At 43.6% G+C, this 16,536-nt stretch overlaps 1 protein-coding gene across 7 annotated transcripts in view; it reads right to left on the minus strand.

Moving 5' to 3' along the window:
* LOC143033258 (tetraspanin-1-like) overlaps positions 1-16,536 on the minus strand; it is a 437,733-nt gene that overhangs the window by 23,850 nt on the left and 397,347 nt on the right. For 6 of the 7 annotated variants that reach the window (XM_076198481.1, XM_076198480.1, XM_076198476.1 and 3 more), the window contains 6 exons: positions 12,037-12,107; positions 5,290-5,359; positions 4,971-5,069; positions 2,559-2,687; positions 1,816-1,890; positions 656-763 (listed from right to left, as the gene is read on the minus strand). In XM_076198481.1, the coding sequence (XP_076054596.1) occupies positions 656-763; positions 1,816-1,890; positions 2,559-2,687; positions 4,971-5,069; positions 5,290-5,355 (477 nt within the window). In that variant the 5' untranslated portion in view covers positions 5,356-5,359; positions 12,037-12,107. The remainder of the gene's footprint in view (positions 1-655; positions 764-1,815; positions 1,891-2,558; positions 2,688-4,970; positions 5,070-5,289; positions 5,360-12,036; positions 12,108-16,536) is intronic. The other variant, XM_076198478.1, reaches the window with a different exon arrangement.

A 16,536-nucleotide genomic window follows, 5' to 3' on the forward strand; every position in this document is an offset into this window, starting at 1 on the left:
GGACGCCAGACTGAACGTCCACCTTCCTCACTGCCGGTCGGACTGCACGTTCGGCCTGTTCGCCTGTCTGTCTGTCTGTCTGCCTGACTTCTCGCCTGGCCGCTTGCCTGCCTGGCCCATTTTCCAAAGAACAAAGGATGCGGAGAAAATTCGCGAAAAAATTCTCCTTTATAAAAATCTTATTACTTTCACACTTTCTTCTTTTCGCCTTACCTTTCCTTGACACTTCTCCTCCTTCTCCTCTTCCTCCTCGTCCTCCTCTCTCTCTCCACCTTTTTATTTGCTCCTCCCCACGACTTTCGTCCTCATCCTCCACAGATCGTCTTGCCTTCTTACCTGCTTCATCCTTTCTCCAACACCAACCCCATCTCCAACACCAAACCCATCTCCACCACCATCCCCATCACCACCACCAACCCCATCTCCACCCCCAACCCCATCTCCAACACCATCCCCATCTCCACCACCAACCCCATCCCCATCTCCACCACCAACTCCATCTCCACCCCCAACCCCATCTCCACCACCATCCCCATCTCCACCAACCCCATCCCCATCTCCACCACCACCAACCCCATCACCACCACCAACCCCATCTCCACCATCATCCCCATCTCCGCCACCAACCCTACCACCACCACCTCGCTTTGCTCACCTCTGCCATGAGGGCGTTCCAGGCCACGGTGACGGAGTTGGCGGTGCTCTCCGTGGAGTAGTAGTTCTTGAGCGTGTGCTTCAGGAAGTTCTGCAGCTCCTCCTCGGCCTGCAGGAGAGAAACACAATAGCAGTGTGATCACTATTCAGGGCTGCCGACGCCGCAGACACCTCCGACGCCGCGCAAGAAGACCAAAAGAGCGAAAAAAGAAAGAATCAAGGAACTTGAGGAGACATTAAACACGCACACACACACACACACACACACACACACACACACACACACACGATGACATCACGACATGATGAAGAGAGTTATAAAGTCAATTAAGTGGTGTGACAATATCGAAAGACAAATTAAAAAGTCGATTTGGAAGGCTAAGAAGAAAGAAAAAGATAGACAACGAAAAAAGAAAAGAAGATTAAAAAAGAAAAGAAGATTAAAAAAGAAACACCAAGAAGGTCTGAGAGAACGAGGAAATAATCCAAGATTACACGAAAGACAGAGAAGGTGGTTCAAGCACAGGAAGAACAAGTAAAAAATAAATAAATAAAATAAATAGATAAAAATAAATAAATAAAGACGTATAGAAAGAGGGAGTGATACTATGAGTACTTAGAAATCGAGAAAAGTTTAAGAGATAACGAGACAGCTGGTACCAGTCAAGCGCGAATGCATCACTGAAGTAGGATGAAATTAGGAACATTTAACAGAGAAAACAAAACGAAAAAGACAAGAAACACACAAAACAAAAGAAAATGTACGAGCAATGAGGAAGACAAACACGAAGAAACATAAACGTCCATCTCATGATTTTTGTGTGGGTGGACGCGAATCTGCTGTTTCCGTGCAATCTCCTCCTCTTCCGTTTCTCGGTTTTTTTATTGAGCAACAAAAACAAGAACAACGTCCCGGACGGCCGCAAGGTTGAGGGCCGGGAGGTTGACAGCTACCCTCCCCCCCCAAAAAAAAAAAAATAAAAAAATAATAATAATAATAATAATAATGATAACAATAAAAAATAAATAAAATAAATAAATACAAAATAAATACAAAATAAATTAATACAATAGATAAAATTAAATAAGAAAAGAAAATAATAAGAATAATAATAAAAAAATAAATAAATGAAATAAGAAATAGATAAAAACATTCCTTACCTCCGCTCTGTAGATGCCGGCCAGGACTCCAGCAGTCACCTCGAGCAGGAAGATGACGATGACCATCAACCCGTACTGCAAACACACAAGAGAGACACTCTAGTCGTTGCCGACCAAGAAGATACTGTCACGATTTTAGCGGCGGGATTATTCCTAAATATTGCGCAATATGTGCGCCTGAAACATTGTGACAATCCAATATTCATCACATTGATTCGTTCAACAGCCGTGACGTCACTTCTAGGACTGAAAAATATGGCTGACCAGCACCCAGCAAGTGTAGTCATCCGTCCGTACATTCATCCATTCATCAACCTGGTCATGTCACGTCACTGTGGTGGGCGACAAGGAGGAGAAGAAGGAAGAGGAGGAGGAGGAAGAGGAGGAGATAGAGGAGAGTGAGGAGGAGGAAGAGGAGCTTTCAATGAACACCCACACTTACAAAAAATGAATAAATAAAATAAGAAATAATAAAATAAAATAATAATCACAATAATAGTAATAATAATAATGATAATAAATACATAATAGAAATAATAATAATCATAATAATAACGCTTACTCTCCATTCATACAGAAAGAAATTGGTACAAGCAAGCAAGCAAATATGTGCATAAGGTTCCGGCAAACTTAATACTAATAACGTGAGGCGCACCGGCCGCACAACGCGGGATGCGAGACACAAAGGGCGAGACTGATGATGACGCCGCCCTCCTCCTCCTCTTCTTCCTCCTTGTTCTTACCATGGTGAGGAGTGCGCGTGACTCCATGGCAGCGCCGCAGCAGCCCAAGAACCCGATGAGGAAGACAAGTCCTCCAGCAGCTATGAGGACGTAGGCGCCGTAGTCCATCACGCTGGGTTGGTTGTACTCCTATGGGGGAAGAGTTGGAAGTGTCAGAAACGAGAACGGGACAAACCAAAGAGTCCGTCAGTGTGTCAGTGGTGGACATCAGGGAATGTGTGTGTGTGTGTGATTCACCATGGTCTTGGATCACGTGTTGGACTCGTGATCGACAGCTACTACCCCCCCCCCCTCCCGGATGAAAGCTCAGAGCTCATGTATGACCGATCTATGGGTAATGCTGTGACCTTATACGCACACAAAAATCCCCACCCACGTGAGTTGGAGTATCGATTCGCAGCGCAGCGATACTGAAATCATTTCAGCCCTGGGCGGGATTCGAGCCCGGACCGCGTAGTGGCAGCCGGGAACTCTACCACTGCGCCATCAAGCAGTGTGTGTGTGTGTGTGTGTGTGCGCGCGCGGGTGTATGCATGGGAGTGGGAGAAGAAATTAATATATACAAGCTTCAGTGCGGACTTTGAAGGTTGTACCAGGAATCTCGCCCATATAACTATGGGTTAACAACAACAATAATAAAGTAGTGATAGTAGCAGTAGTAGTAGTGGGGGTGGTGGTAGTAGTTGTAGTATTGATATAACTCTAGTTTTAACGAGTAAACATCTTATTGGAGTTGGAGAGTCCACTTCATTCCGTGTCTGGTTCATCGACAGTGAGACCAATGGGGAAGACATAGCCAATCGAGTGACTTTTCACTCAAAAAAAAAAAAAAAAAAAGGGGGGGGCACTTTCTCCCTGATAGAGGCTGTAGCCCGTTCATGACCACATAGGGTCATCCTGAAGATGAATAAAATCTCCAGGCGGCAGTCAGGTGGCAAGGGAAATGCGACACGTAGCAGAGGGAGGGTGAGGGGCCTGAGCCAGGAGGCGCGTAACTGCGGCCGAAGCCATCATCTTTGCCCAATGCGATTGGATTGTTGGGGCAGGTCACAGTCACTGCTGGGAATCGGAGAGGAGTGCGGGATTCGAGCCCACGACTATACGAATGCAAGACCAGCACGCTTCCGATTATGCCACATATAAATAACAAAAAAAATATACGGCCCTCGAAAGCCCAATTTCAAAAAACGAAAGCAAATTGGTTTTTCATATGGCAGTTTCTCCCAAGAGAACCTTTTGGAAAGTTGAAGCAGCAGCATTACTATGGGAATCTTCCAGGAGTTCTTCCATGTTTTCATGTGCCTACTGGAACAGGAGGACGGCCAAACTTCCTCATCCTGCGGGCTTTTGAGGTGTTGTTGCCTCAGTCACGCCTCTTCAGAGAAGGACAACAGGTATCTGGCCGCTGAGCTCATACTGATAATAATTGAAGTCGCCCCGCTCCACAGGTGCTCATCTTTACATCAGCACAAACACACACATTCCCTTTTATCTATTACGGTGACTCCGGAGGAGGGGCTCCGTGTGTTCTACTGGAAAGTGTCCGGCTCCAAATCAGACTCAGACTCAGAGTGGGGGGAGTACAGATGATGAGGCGGGTAGGTCATATAAATGTATGTATATATACGTAGGTACATATGAACAAATATGCAATTCATATATATATATATATATATATATATATATGTGTGTGTGTGTGTGTGTGTGTGTATACGTGTTAAATAAAATATATATTGACAAATAAAATTGAAGGTGGAAGAAGTAGACGAAGATTAAAGAGAGAATTTCAACGCTTTAACGTTTCGAACTTTACGGTTTTGATCACAAAAAACTTAAGTAAGACAGGGACATTATATACACAATCGGGTCACCTCATGAGATGCCTGGGAGACTTTATTACCTGACTGATTATTTGTGTGATGTTTATTTTCTTTTATCATTAATGAACTTGTGGCTTTTGCTGAGCATATAAAACCTTCTGCATGATTAATGTTATTATCATTAATGAACTTGTGGCTTTTGCTGAGCATATAAAACCTTCTGCATGATTAATGTTATCATTAGTATTAATACAAGCTGCTTCAAATTGTTTTCCTGTCTTTTTGTGGATCCTTCATGGAGAATAATTGTGCTGTCTCGGTCTGGAAGGTGGTCAGGTTTGGCCACATGTATCATTATGGAGTTTGACATGATGTGGGTTATTATATCATGTCTCTATCCTCTCTGCCTTTCTCTCTCTCTCTCTGCCCTCTCTCTACCTTTCTCTCTGCCCTCTCTCTGCCTCTCTCTCTCTCTCTCTCTCTCTGCTTTTCTCATTATCCTCTCTCTCTGCCTTTCTCTCTCTCTCTCACACACACACACAGTGCCCATGTTTACAAACGGTCCGTAAATGTGAGAGTGTAGTGCCTGTACCTGCAAGCTGGTGTTTTCGGTGATGCGGGTGAGGAGGAGGAAGGAAGTGTTGTCCACAGCCAGCCAGATGCTGAGGGCCAGCACCATCCCGCCGGCCGCCTGTGGGGGGCAAAAAGAACAGAGCGGTGAAAAATAAATAAACAAGATAAATAAATAAATCATGTCGAGCTTTATATATATGTATATAGTTAACACTATTACAGGTGGTATTTAAGAACGTAGGATAATTGTTAATACGAAAAAAAAAAAAAATCCAACGCCATGTTTACAGACTTATGGTCATGGAAGAAATGAGGGGCATCTCGGTCTGAATACTTACGAAGAAGATGAAGTTAAAGAGACATAAGAGGTACTTGGCGAAAGTGGCTCCACAGTCCAACGCCATGATTCTGAAAAAAGAAAAATACAAGTGAAAATTAATATAAAATAGAATATATACATGTACACACACACACACACACACATCCACTAGGGAGAAATGTAGTAGCACATTTGTAAATATCACAGAAAACCCATTGTTGGAGTGAAAAAAAATTGTGAGAGCGCTAACTCCTATATTTCGTCTGCCAAATGCAGCCCTCTTCCTGAAGAGGGTGGCAGTTTGCAGCTGGAATATAGAAGTTACCGTTCACACATTTTTTCTTTAACTACGACAGTGGTTTTCTGTGTTATACATGCATAAACACACACATTATATATATATATATATATACAATCTAAATAACCGTCGCGCAGAGGATTCGAACCACCGCCAGTAGACTCAAGAGAGTCCGCAGCACCCGCCTTAGACCACTTAACCATAGACGATTGATGTCGCTGTCCACTAGTGAATTTATTCTCATATATATATATATATATATATATATATATATATATATATATATATATATATATACTGCATGTATCTAGGCACACAGGCATACAACGAAATGAAAAACTGGGTTTATAACGCACATAAGATAATAACGGAGAAACTCTGTACAAGAAAAGCGAAGACCAACGGGAGGTAAAGCAGCAGAGGGACCTCGACTGTCCCTGGCATCGCGCGAGATGGCGACACAAAGGTCCTGTTGTCCGAGCCGAGCGTCGCGGCCTTAAAACTAATAAACAGAAATTACACGGAGCGCCCCGTCCTCTTCGGTTCCTTCTCCACTCATCATGCAAACTCCCCCTCCCTCACTCCCTCCCACTCCCACCGTCAGTATCCAAGTAATGGCCAACAGCCGTTGCTGACCTCGGAAGGGTCCGAGGTGACCTCAGGTTCCTTCGGGTATCGTTGATGCAAGAGTGGCATACCGTGGGGAGGGAAGGAGGGAAGGAGGAAGAGGGAGGGGGCGGAAGGAGAGAGAGACAGACAGAGAGAGAGAGGTGTGGGCAACCCTTGGCACGCGTGCAAACTTCGCTAGGTTTAGGTCCGGTCGGGTACCAGCTCCGCAAACCACGGAGAGAGAGAGAGAAAGAGAAAGGAGAGAGAGAATAGAGTCTATACCAGGTGTGGGCAACCCTTGGCACGCGTGCAAACTTCGCTAGGTTTAGGTCTGTCCGGGTACCAGCTCCGCAAACCGCGGAGTGAGAGAGAGATAATAGAGTCTATATCAGGGGAGGGCAACCCTTGGCACGCGTGCAAACTTCGCTAGGTTGAGGTCCGGCCGGGTACCAGCTCCGCAAACCGCGGAGAGAGAGAGAGAAGAGAGTCTATACCAGGTGTGGGGAACCCTTGGCACGCGTGCAAACTTCGCTAGGTTGAGGTCCGGTCGGGTACCAGCTCCACAAACCACGGAGAGTAGAGAGAGTCTATACCAGGTGTGGGCAACCCTTGGCACGCGTGCAAACTTCGCTAGGTTGAGGTCCGGTCGGGTACCAGCTCCGCAAACCACGGAGAGAAAGAGAGTAGAGAGAGTCTTTACCAGGTGTGGGCAACCCTTGGCACGCGTGCCATCCTCGCTCCAGAGCAGCTCCCCTTAAAAAAAAGGCCACTCGAGAACTCCAGCACTTTGGCATCTTCTCCATTCCCACCCAACGCATCTCGGTACTCCTCAGCGAAATACTTCCATATTCACGTCTCGTTACATTTCTTCGCCACAACGGTTCTCCCTCGCCGTAGTACCTCAGGGACCTTCATCTCAACCCGAACGCCACTCCATCCCTCCACCTACTCCACAGTTTAGTGCACACTACCCTCCCGCACTCCCAACCCGCTCCTCCACATTCCTCTGCATCAGCAACTCCCAACCTTCACCATAATTCTAAAAAAAAATCACCATATATCCATTAACGCATACGTGCGAATATGTATTGTATACATTCGTGCATACAGATAAACACCTAAGCAAGATGCTGTGATGATTATAATTTATTTCATATTATTTGTTTTTTTATCATCATTTGTCTGTTTGATTTTCATTTATTATTAGTTATATGTCAATTTATTATTATTTACTATTTACCTATTTGTTTATCATTTAACTATACCTATGCATTTATGTATTTTATTTGTTATTTACATTATTATAGTTTTTATTTATTCATTTATTATTATTTTTTCGCATCCGACCTAGATATGGACCAAAAGGTCTCCTGTCGGCATGCTCCGCCTTTGTAATCCTTTGTAATACAACCCGATTCGCTCCTCAGAACTCCGGTCCTGTCCTTAAGTTCTTTCCCGACTTACATTATGATGTCAAGACCTCCACATGAACTCAATGAATTTCATTATAAAAGAGTCTATTCACGGATAGGCGGTATACAGCAACCGACGCCTCCCTATCAATAATTGTACTCGTGATCGGCTGAAACAGGAAATAGGATCCTTCCTATTTTCGTCCTATTACTGCTGGAGCACCTCCCTTATCCCCATTACACATCTGACCTCCACGTCTTTGGTATCAACGAACTCGTCTCATCTATTATTAGTTATATGTCAATTTATTATTATTTAATATTTACATGTTTGTTTATTATTTAACTATACCTATGCGTTTATGTATTTTATTTATTATCATTTACATTATATTTTAATTTTTTCATTTATCACTATTATATTTGTTCGCATCCGACCTAGATATGGACCAAAAGGTCTCCAGTCAGCATGCTCCGCCTTTGTAATCAAATCCCTCCATCCCTCAATCTTCTCCGCCGCACATAATAGTGTGCGCATACCATGTGCCATTAACATTATGTACATTTCCACATATCCGCATATCAACATCACATCCTCCCATCGCGTACAACAATGATGGTGATGACAGCAAATGCAACAACAATTGTAACAACGCCATCACAAAAAGTCCCTTTCCACCTTAAAATTCCCCGTCTGTTGTCTCTTTGGTGCTGTAGCCTACCTTCTGGGTGTGGTCTACGAAATGTTTTCTTTGGTATAGTATGTGGCCTACGAAAATTTTTTATTTTGTATACTATGTGACCTACCTTTTGGATGTGGCCTACGAATTTTTTTCTTTGGTAGTATGTGGTCTACCTTTTGGATGTGGCCTACGAAGTTTTTCTTTGGTATAGTATGAGGTCTACCTTTTGGATGTGGCTTACGAAATTTTTCTTTGTTATCATTTGTCTGCTTAATTTTAATTTATTATTAGTTATATGTCAATTTATTATTATTTACTATTTACCTGTTTGTTTATCATTTAACTATACCTATGCATTTATGTATTTTATTTGTTATTTACATTATTATAGTTTTTATTTATTCATTTATTATTATTTTTTCGCATCCGACCTAGATATGGACCAAAAGGTCTCCTGTCGGCATGCTCCGCCTTTGTAATCCTTTGTAATACAACCCGATTCGCTCCTCAGAACTCCGGTCCTGTCCTTAAGTTCTTTCCCGACTTACATTATGATGTCAAGACCTCCACATGAACTCAATGAATTTCATTATAAAAGAGTCTATTCACGGATAGGCGGTATACAGCAACCGACGCCTCCCTATCAATAATTGTACTCGTGATCGGCTGAAACAGGAAATAGGATCCTTCCTATTTTCGTCCTATTACTGCTGGAGCACCTCCCTTATCCCCATTACACATCTGACCTCCACGTCTTTGGTATCAACGAACTCGTCTCATCTATTATTAGTTATATGTCAATTTATTATTATTTAATATTTACATGTTTGTTTATTATTTAACTATACCTATGCGTTTATGTATTTTATTTATTATCATTTACATTATATTTTTATTTTTTCATTTATCACTATTATATTTGTTCGCATCCGACCTAGATATGGACCAAAAGGTCTCCAGTCAGCATGCTCCGCCTTTGTAATCAAATCCCTCCATCCCTCAATCTTCTCCGCCGCACATAATAGTGTGCGCATACCATGTGCCATTAACATTATTTACATTTTCCACATATCCGCATATCAACATCACATCCTCCCATCGCGTACAACAATGATGGTGATGACAGCAAATGCAACAACAATTGTAACAACGCCATCACAAAAAGTCCCTTTCCACCTTAAAATTCCCCGTCTGTTGTCTCTTTGGTGCTGTAGCCTACCTTCTGGGTGTGGTCTACGAAAAAAATTTCTTTGGTATAGTATGTGGCCTACGCTACGAATTTTTTTTATTTTGTATAGTATGTGGTCTACCTTTTGGATGTGCCCTACGAAATTTTTCTTTGGTATAGTATGTGGACTACCTTTTGGATGTGGCCTACGAATTTTTTTCTTTGGTAGTATGTGGTCTACCTTTTGGATGTGGCCTACGAATATTTGTTTTTTTGTTATCATTTGTCTGTTTGATTCATTTATTATTAGTTATATGTCAATTTATTATTATTTACTATTTACCTATTTGTTTATCATTTAACTATACCTATGCATTTATGTATTTTATTTGTTATTTACATTATTATAGTTTTTATTTATTCATTTATTATTATTTTTTCGCATCCGACCTAGATATGGACCAAAAGGTCTCCTGTCGGCATGCTCCGCCTTTGTAATCCTTTGTAATACAACCCGATTCGCTCCTCAGAACTCCGGTCCTGTCCTTAAGTTCTTTCCCGACTTACATTATGATGTCAAGACCTCCACATGAACTCAATGAATTTCATTATAAAAGAGTCTATTCACGGATAGGCGGTATACAGCAACCAACGCCTCCCTATCAATAATTGTACTCGTGATCGGCTGAAACAGGAAATAGGATCCTTCCTATTTTCGTCCTATTACTGCTGGAGCACCTCCCTTATCCCCATTACACATCTGACCTCCACGTCTTTGGTATCAACGAACTCGTCTCATCTATTATTAGTTATATGTCAATTTATTATTATTTAATATTTACATGTTTGTTTATTATTTAACTATACCTATGCGTTTATGTATTTTATTTATTATCATTTACATTATATTTTTATTTTTTCATTTATCACTATTATATTTGTTCGCATCCGACCTAGATATGGACCAAAAGGTCTCCAGTCAGCATGCTCCGCCTTTGTAATCAAATCCCTCCATCCCTCAATCTTCTCCGCCGCACATAATAGTGTGCGCATACCATGTGCCATTAACATTATTTACATTTTCCACATATCCGCATATCAACATCACATCCTCCCATCGCGTACAACAATGATGGTGATGACAGCAAATGCAACAACAATTGTAACAACGCCATCACAAAAAGTCCCTTTCCACCTTAAAATTCCCCGTCTGTTGTCTCTTTGGTGCTGTAGCCTACCTTCTGGGTGTGGTCTACGAAATGTTTTCTTTGGTATAGTATGTGGCCTACGAAAAAAATTTATTTTGTATACTATGTGACCTACCTTTTGGATATGGCCTACGAATTTTTTTCTTTGGTATAGTATATGCCCTACCTTTTGGATGTAGCCTAAGAATATTTTTTTCTTTGGTATAGTATATGCCCTACCTTTTGGATGTAGCCTAAGAATATTTTTTTCTTTGGTATAGTATGTGGCCTACCTTTTGGATGTGGGCAACGATTTTTTTTTTTTTTTTTTTTTTTTTTGTATAATATGTGGCCTTCCCTTTGGATGTGGCCTACGAATTTTTTTCTTTGGTATAGTATGTGGCCTACCTTTTGGATGTGGCCTACGAATTTTTTTCTTTTGCATACTATGTGGCCTACCTTTCCAATTAGGCTAGGCTTAAGTAAGGTTAGGTACCTAAGTTAACCTTATTTCAAAATTTTCCTGAGGTAGGACACGTTCAAATAGGGTAGGTCACATACTATACCTGTTTCAAAGGCGGAGGCCACATGCTATACCTGTCTCAAAGGCGGAGGCCACATGCTATACCTGTTTCAAAGGCGGAGGCCACATGCTATACCTGTTTCAAATAGGGTAAGCCACATACTATACCTGTTTCATATAGGGTAGGCCACATACTATGCCTGTTTCAAATAGGGTAGGCCACATACTATAACTGTTTCAAATAGGGTAGGCCCCATACTAAACCTGTTTCAAAGAGGGTAGTCCACATACTACAACCCGTTTCAAAGAGGGTAGGCCACATACTATACCTGTTTCAAATAGGGTAGGCCACATACTATACCTGTTTCATATAGGGTAGGCCACATACTATGCCTGTTTCAAATAGGGTAAGCCACATACTATACCTGTTTCAAATAGGGTAGGCCACATACTACACCTGTTTAAAACAGGGTAGGCCACATACTATACCTGTTTCAAATAGGGTAGGCCACATACTACACCTGTTTCAAATAGGGTAGGCCACATACTATACCAGCATCGTCTCTTCGACCTCAGTTCCTTGTAGATGAAGGACCATTCCATTCCCCGAGCTCAATGCTTGGGTCAGAAGCACCTCCACGTCAGGGTCTGAGAGACGAAGCTGGTTTACCCCCACAGCTTCATTACATGGTGACCCTCCCACTCCTTCACCCGAGAATTTACGAAGTCGACAAGAAGAGATCCCTTCGGACTTCGTCCACGTTTCACTCATCACCCGACGCTCCCGAAGTTTCTTCAGGAAATCTTTCGACTCAAGAAGGAGTCTGGTGGGGGAGAATTCTTGTGTTCCTGCCTCCACACAAGAAAAAGAACTCGAGGAACTTACCCGGTGTGAATTGGCGACGGCGACGACGACGACGACGAACTGTAGTTTGGGGTCTTCTCTCACGTTCTGTTCTGCAAAGAAGGAAGATATGCATTAGAACCCCCAGAAGAGAATATCATTTCGGGAAGTAGACAGATATATGGTTTAACGTCACAAACTCCTCCTATCGGAAGGCTAGGACGGTGCCCCTTACAGAGTACTTTGGGCGTGGAATTTAATTAACCTTGGTTCAACTTCGCCGGTGGCAGGATTTGAACCGCCATCCCCTCGACCTTAGCCACAAGTAACGACGCCCTAACCCGCTCAGCCAGCAAGCTGTAGCAAGAGAGGATGATGGGGAGATGGAACAGGTGTGTTGCTGACTGGACGCCGCATGATGGGAAGCGTGGAAAAGGAAACCGGGCGGAATGTAAAGAAACGATATAGAAAAGTGAGCAGGAGTGACGTGGTGGAGATTGGAGCGATCGTGAGAGTCATGGGAGATGGAACAGGTGTATTACTGACTGGACGCCGCAAGATGGGAAGCATGGAAAAGGAGACCGGGCAGAATGTAGAGAAACGAAATAGAAAAATGAGCAGGAGTGACGTGGCAGAGGTGTGTTACTGACTGGTTCGTGCCCCCCCCAGGGGGTCGTTTGGGGTTTCTTAATAGGTCACAAAGAATTCGGTACAATAATATATTTTCACATGTTTGAGTTAGATAATTGGGCTAACAGTTTGACGAGTGAAACACGGGTCACAAGTGTGGTGGCCTGATACAGTAAACATATCAACCACAACCAGTGATTTATCTTGCCTTTTTACAAGGTTCGCAGTTTCAAAATTTATTATAAGGGTTACGGTAATTACCCTTACGTGACCTTTAAAATAAATTGCATGTCTCAAGGAACCACTGCGCAAAAAAAAAAAAAAAAAAAAAAAAAAAAAAAAAAAAAAAAAAAAAAAAAAAAAAATTATATATATATATATATATCATATATACACACACACACACACACACCCATATATATATATATATACATATATATATATATATATATATATATATATACCATATCTTCCTCTTTTTTTTCATCGTAATAATAGGTTAGATAGGATGTCTATATTACATTATTACAATAACCAAGAATATGTCGTGCGTGTTTAATTATATTACGTATATGAAATTAAAAAAAAAAAAAAATGTGTTAGCTTATCTCGTTCTCGCGGAACCCTTAGCGACCTTTTGCGGAACCTTTGGGTACCGGGGAACCCTGGTACTGAAACGCAACTCTGAAGAGTCTCGGAGGTCAAAGGACAATAAAGGTTAAGAACCACAAACGTAATCAGACCCATTTGCTCGTTATCTGTTCTCACGAGTTCGGGTGCTCGGCCAGGGTCGGTTGTTTGTTCTCACGAGTTCGGGTGCTCGGCCAGGGTCGGTTGTTTGTTCTCACGAGTTCGGGTGCTCGGCCAGGGTCGGTTGTTAGTTCTCACGAGTTCGGGTGCTCGGCCAGGGTCGGTTGTTAGTTCTCACGAGTTCGGGTGCTCGGCCAGGGTCGGCTGTTTGTTCTCACGAGTTCGGGTGCTCGGCCAGGGTCGGTTGTTTGTTCTCACGAGTTTGGGTGCTCGGCCAGGGTCGGCTGTTTGTTCTCACGAGTTCGGGTGCTCGGCCAGGGTAGGTTGTTTGTTCTCACGAGTTCGGGTGCTCGGCCAGGGTCGGCTGTTTGTTCTCACGAGTTCGGGTGCTCGGCCAGGGTCGGTTGTTTGTTCTCACGAGTTCGGGTGCTCGGCCAGGGTCGGTTGTTAGTTCTCACGAGTTCGGGTGCTCGGCCAGGGTCGGTTGTTTGTTCTCACGAGTTCGGGTGCTCGGCCAGGGTAGGTTGTTCTCACGAGTTCGGGTGCTCGGACAGGGTCGGTTGTTCTCACGAGTTCGGGTGCTCGGCCAGGGTCGGTTGTTTGTTACAATGTAATCGTGTGTACACACACTCGCGCGAGGTTGTTTATCAACATCTTGTACATAAGTTTACGTTCGTATAAGCCAGACATGAGGCGTACGTCATCGTCATCATCATAGATCAAATGTACAATAGAGGACTACAAACAGTCGTTTGTGGTCTGAAAACAAGAGGAGCTTTCAGTCTCGGGTTAGGCTCGTTCTCTTTTTTTCCTCTCTTCCTTCTCGCTCCACCTTCTCTCTCTCTCTCTCTCTCTCTCTCTCTCTCTCTCTCTCTCTCTTTCTCTCCCTTTCGTGTGTGTGTGATTCACCATGGTCTTGGATCACGTGTCGGACTCGTGATCGACAGTTGTTAACCTCCCGGTTGAGAGCTCAGAGCTCGTATGACCGACCTATGGGTAATACTGTGACACACACACACACACCCAACTCCCCGCCCCCGAGAGTTGGAGGAACAACTCGAAGCGCAGCGATACTAAAATTATTTCAGCCCTGGGCGGGATTCGAACCCGGCCCGCCATAGTGGCAGGTAGGAACTCTACCAACTGCGCCATCGAGTTGTGTAGAGTGTGCGTGTGTGTGTGTGTGTGTGTGTGTGTGTGTGTGTGTGTGTGTGTGTGTGTGTGTGTGTGTGTGTGTGTGTGTGTGTGTGCGCGCGCGTATTAGGCAGTGCGGGATGAGCAACAGACTCCCTACTACACGATACGGTCCGTTCAAATTCTTTGCAGCTGAAGGCGTGCGATTGCCAAGATGCGTTATCCAACTTGACTCGTCCTAATTGGTGGAGAAGACGACGACAACGACCGATGGCCTGGTGTTGTGTGGACGTCCAAGGGATCATGTCCTATTAATCACAGAGCCGCCATGTCAAGAGTCGGCGAGAAAAATAGTCCAAAGTTCCTTTCACCTCAGTAGCAAAAAATAAAATAAAATAAAACAAAATAAAAATATATATATAACAAATAAATAAACAAATAAATAAAAATAAAATAAAAACAAATAACATAAAAAAATAAATGATATTAAAAAAAAAATATACAGTAAATAAAAAAATAAAAAATAAATAAATAAAATAAATGTATACATATAATACACACACACACACACACTTATAACTGTGTGTGTGTGTGTGTGTGTGTGTGTGTGTGTGTGTGTGTGTGTGTATGCGCGCACGTACGTGTGTGTGAAGAAAGGAAGTCGACAGCAACGTTACCTTTCTTGAATTTGGACTGGGGACTTTCAAGGTTACAAACGACACCTTTCTGGGAAAGTCTTGGGGGCGTTCAGGAACCAACGTCCAAAAGACACCTCAACTAGTTTTTGTTCTTCGAGGCGCATTTCGCCCACAGCTGGTGAGTCGTCTTATGGTGTAGCGAGCGGTGTAAGTCTAAATCGGTGATGGGCAACCTTTTTTAAGTGTGGGTGCTAAAATCAGCCAAATGTTTGACACAAAGTTTCTTTGCGTGCCAACAGAGTAACATAAATGATAAGCCTACATACGAGTATGGGCCCCCTCCCTCGCTCCCTTCACCTCCTCCTAGGTCCCCAATCAGCCGCCCAGCGCAGCATGCGTTTACCAATGGTCATAGAAAAGAAGTTAGAGATTTATCAATTATGTATTCTAAGGTGAGCTCTGGGTTTCCCGTACCGGGAGAAAGTAGTTAGTGTGCCAGATATTGCACGCGTGCCAAGGGTTGCCCACTCCTGATCTACATGGTCGTGAGAGGTGAAAGGTGTGGGGTGGAGCTTGAGGTGGTTCTTGTCTCGTGTCGTTGGATGATTCCTGTCTGGGTTGAGGTCTTCTGTTGCTTGGCAAGGTCGTAGTTGGCATCAAAGGAACGTTAATGGACGTCTGCTCCTTCTGGGAGAAACGAAGGAAGTTTCCGTTGCGGAGACGCGGAGGGAACGTTTCTCCATGACGAGGATTTCCGCAATCAGATTCCAGCTTATCTGTGCAGAAATCGATAATGTGTTTCTCAATGGTATGACACCAAAGACCTAAAACTCCCGAACTCGAAGGAAATCGCCCGAAGTCTCGTCCCTCAAGGGTGGGACATCGGGAAGGGGAGCCTCGCGTGTGGCCGCCGAAGAGGACCAACGAGAACGAAGCGAAGCGAACAAGAAAGAAGCCGAAATCCCCTGATGGCGAGAGTCAGATTCAATTACGTCATATCGAAACCCGATGAGAGCCGTTTCGCCTCTCGTGGTTTCGAGAAAGAGAAGCGGGGCGACGGCCGAAGTCGAAGCGGGATCAGCGGCCTCCGTGAAGGCTGGAGCCCGTCGTATTTTGATTTTTAGTCCTCACAACAACAACTGCTGCTGGTGGTGGTGGGTGTTGGTGATAATTATATCTGTCCAATGAAACGGGGGATCAAGAACGGAATGGTTTCACTTTTGCACCGCTTTCTTCACACCTGGTGGTCAGTTTCCTCGGCTAATCCAGTTACAAAACTGTTGGTGTTTGGTACTTGGATAGCTGACCGCTCCAATGTGAGAGGAGATGAGAGGAGAGGAAGGGAAGGGGAAGGGGAGGAGGGAGAGAGGAGGGGGAGAGGAGGGAGGAG

This window comes from Oratosquilla oratoria, chromosome 15, assembly GCF_046742065.1.
Source record: "Oratosquilla oratoria isolate Oo_2021 chromosome 15, ASM4674206v1, whole genome shotgun sequence".
Taxonomy (NCBI): Eukaryota; Metazoa; Arthropoda; class Malacostraca; order Stomatopoda; family Squillidae; genus Oratosquilla; species Oratosquilla oratoria.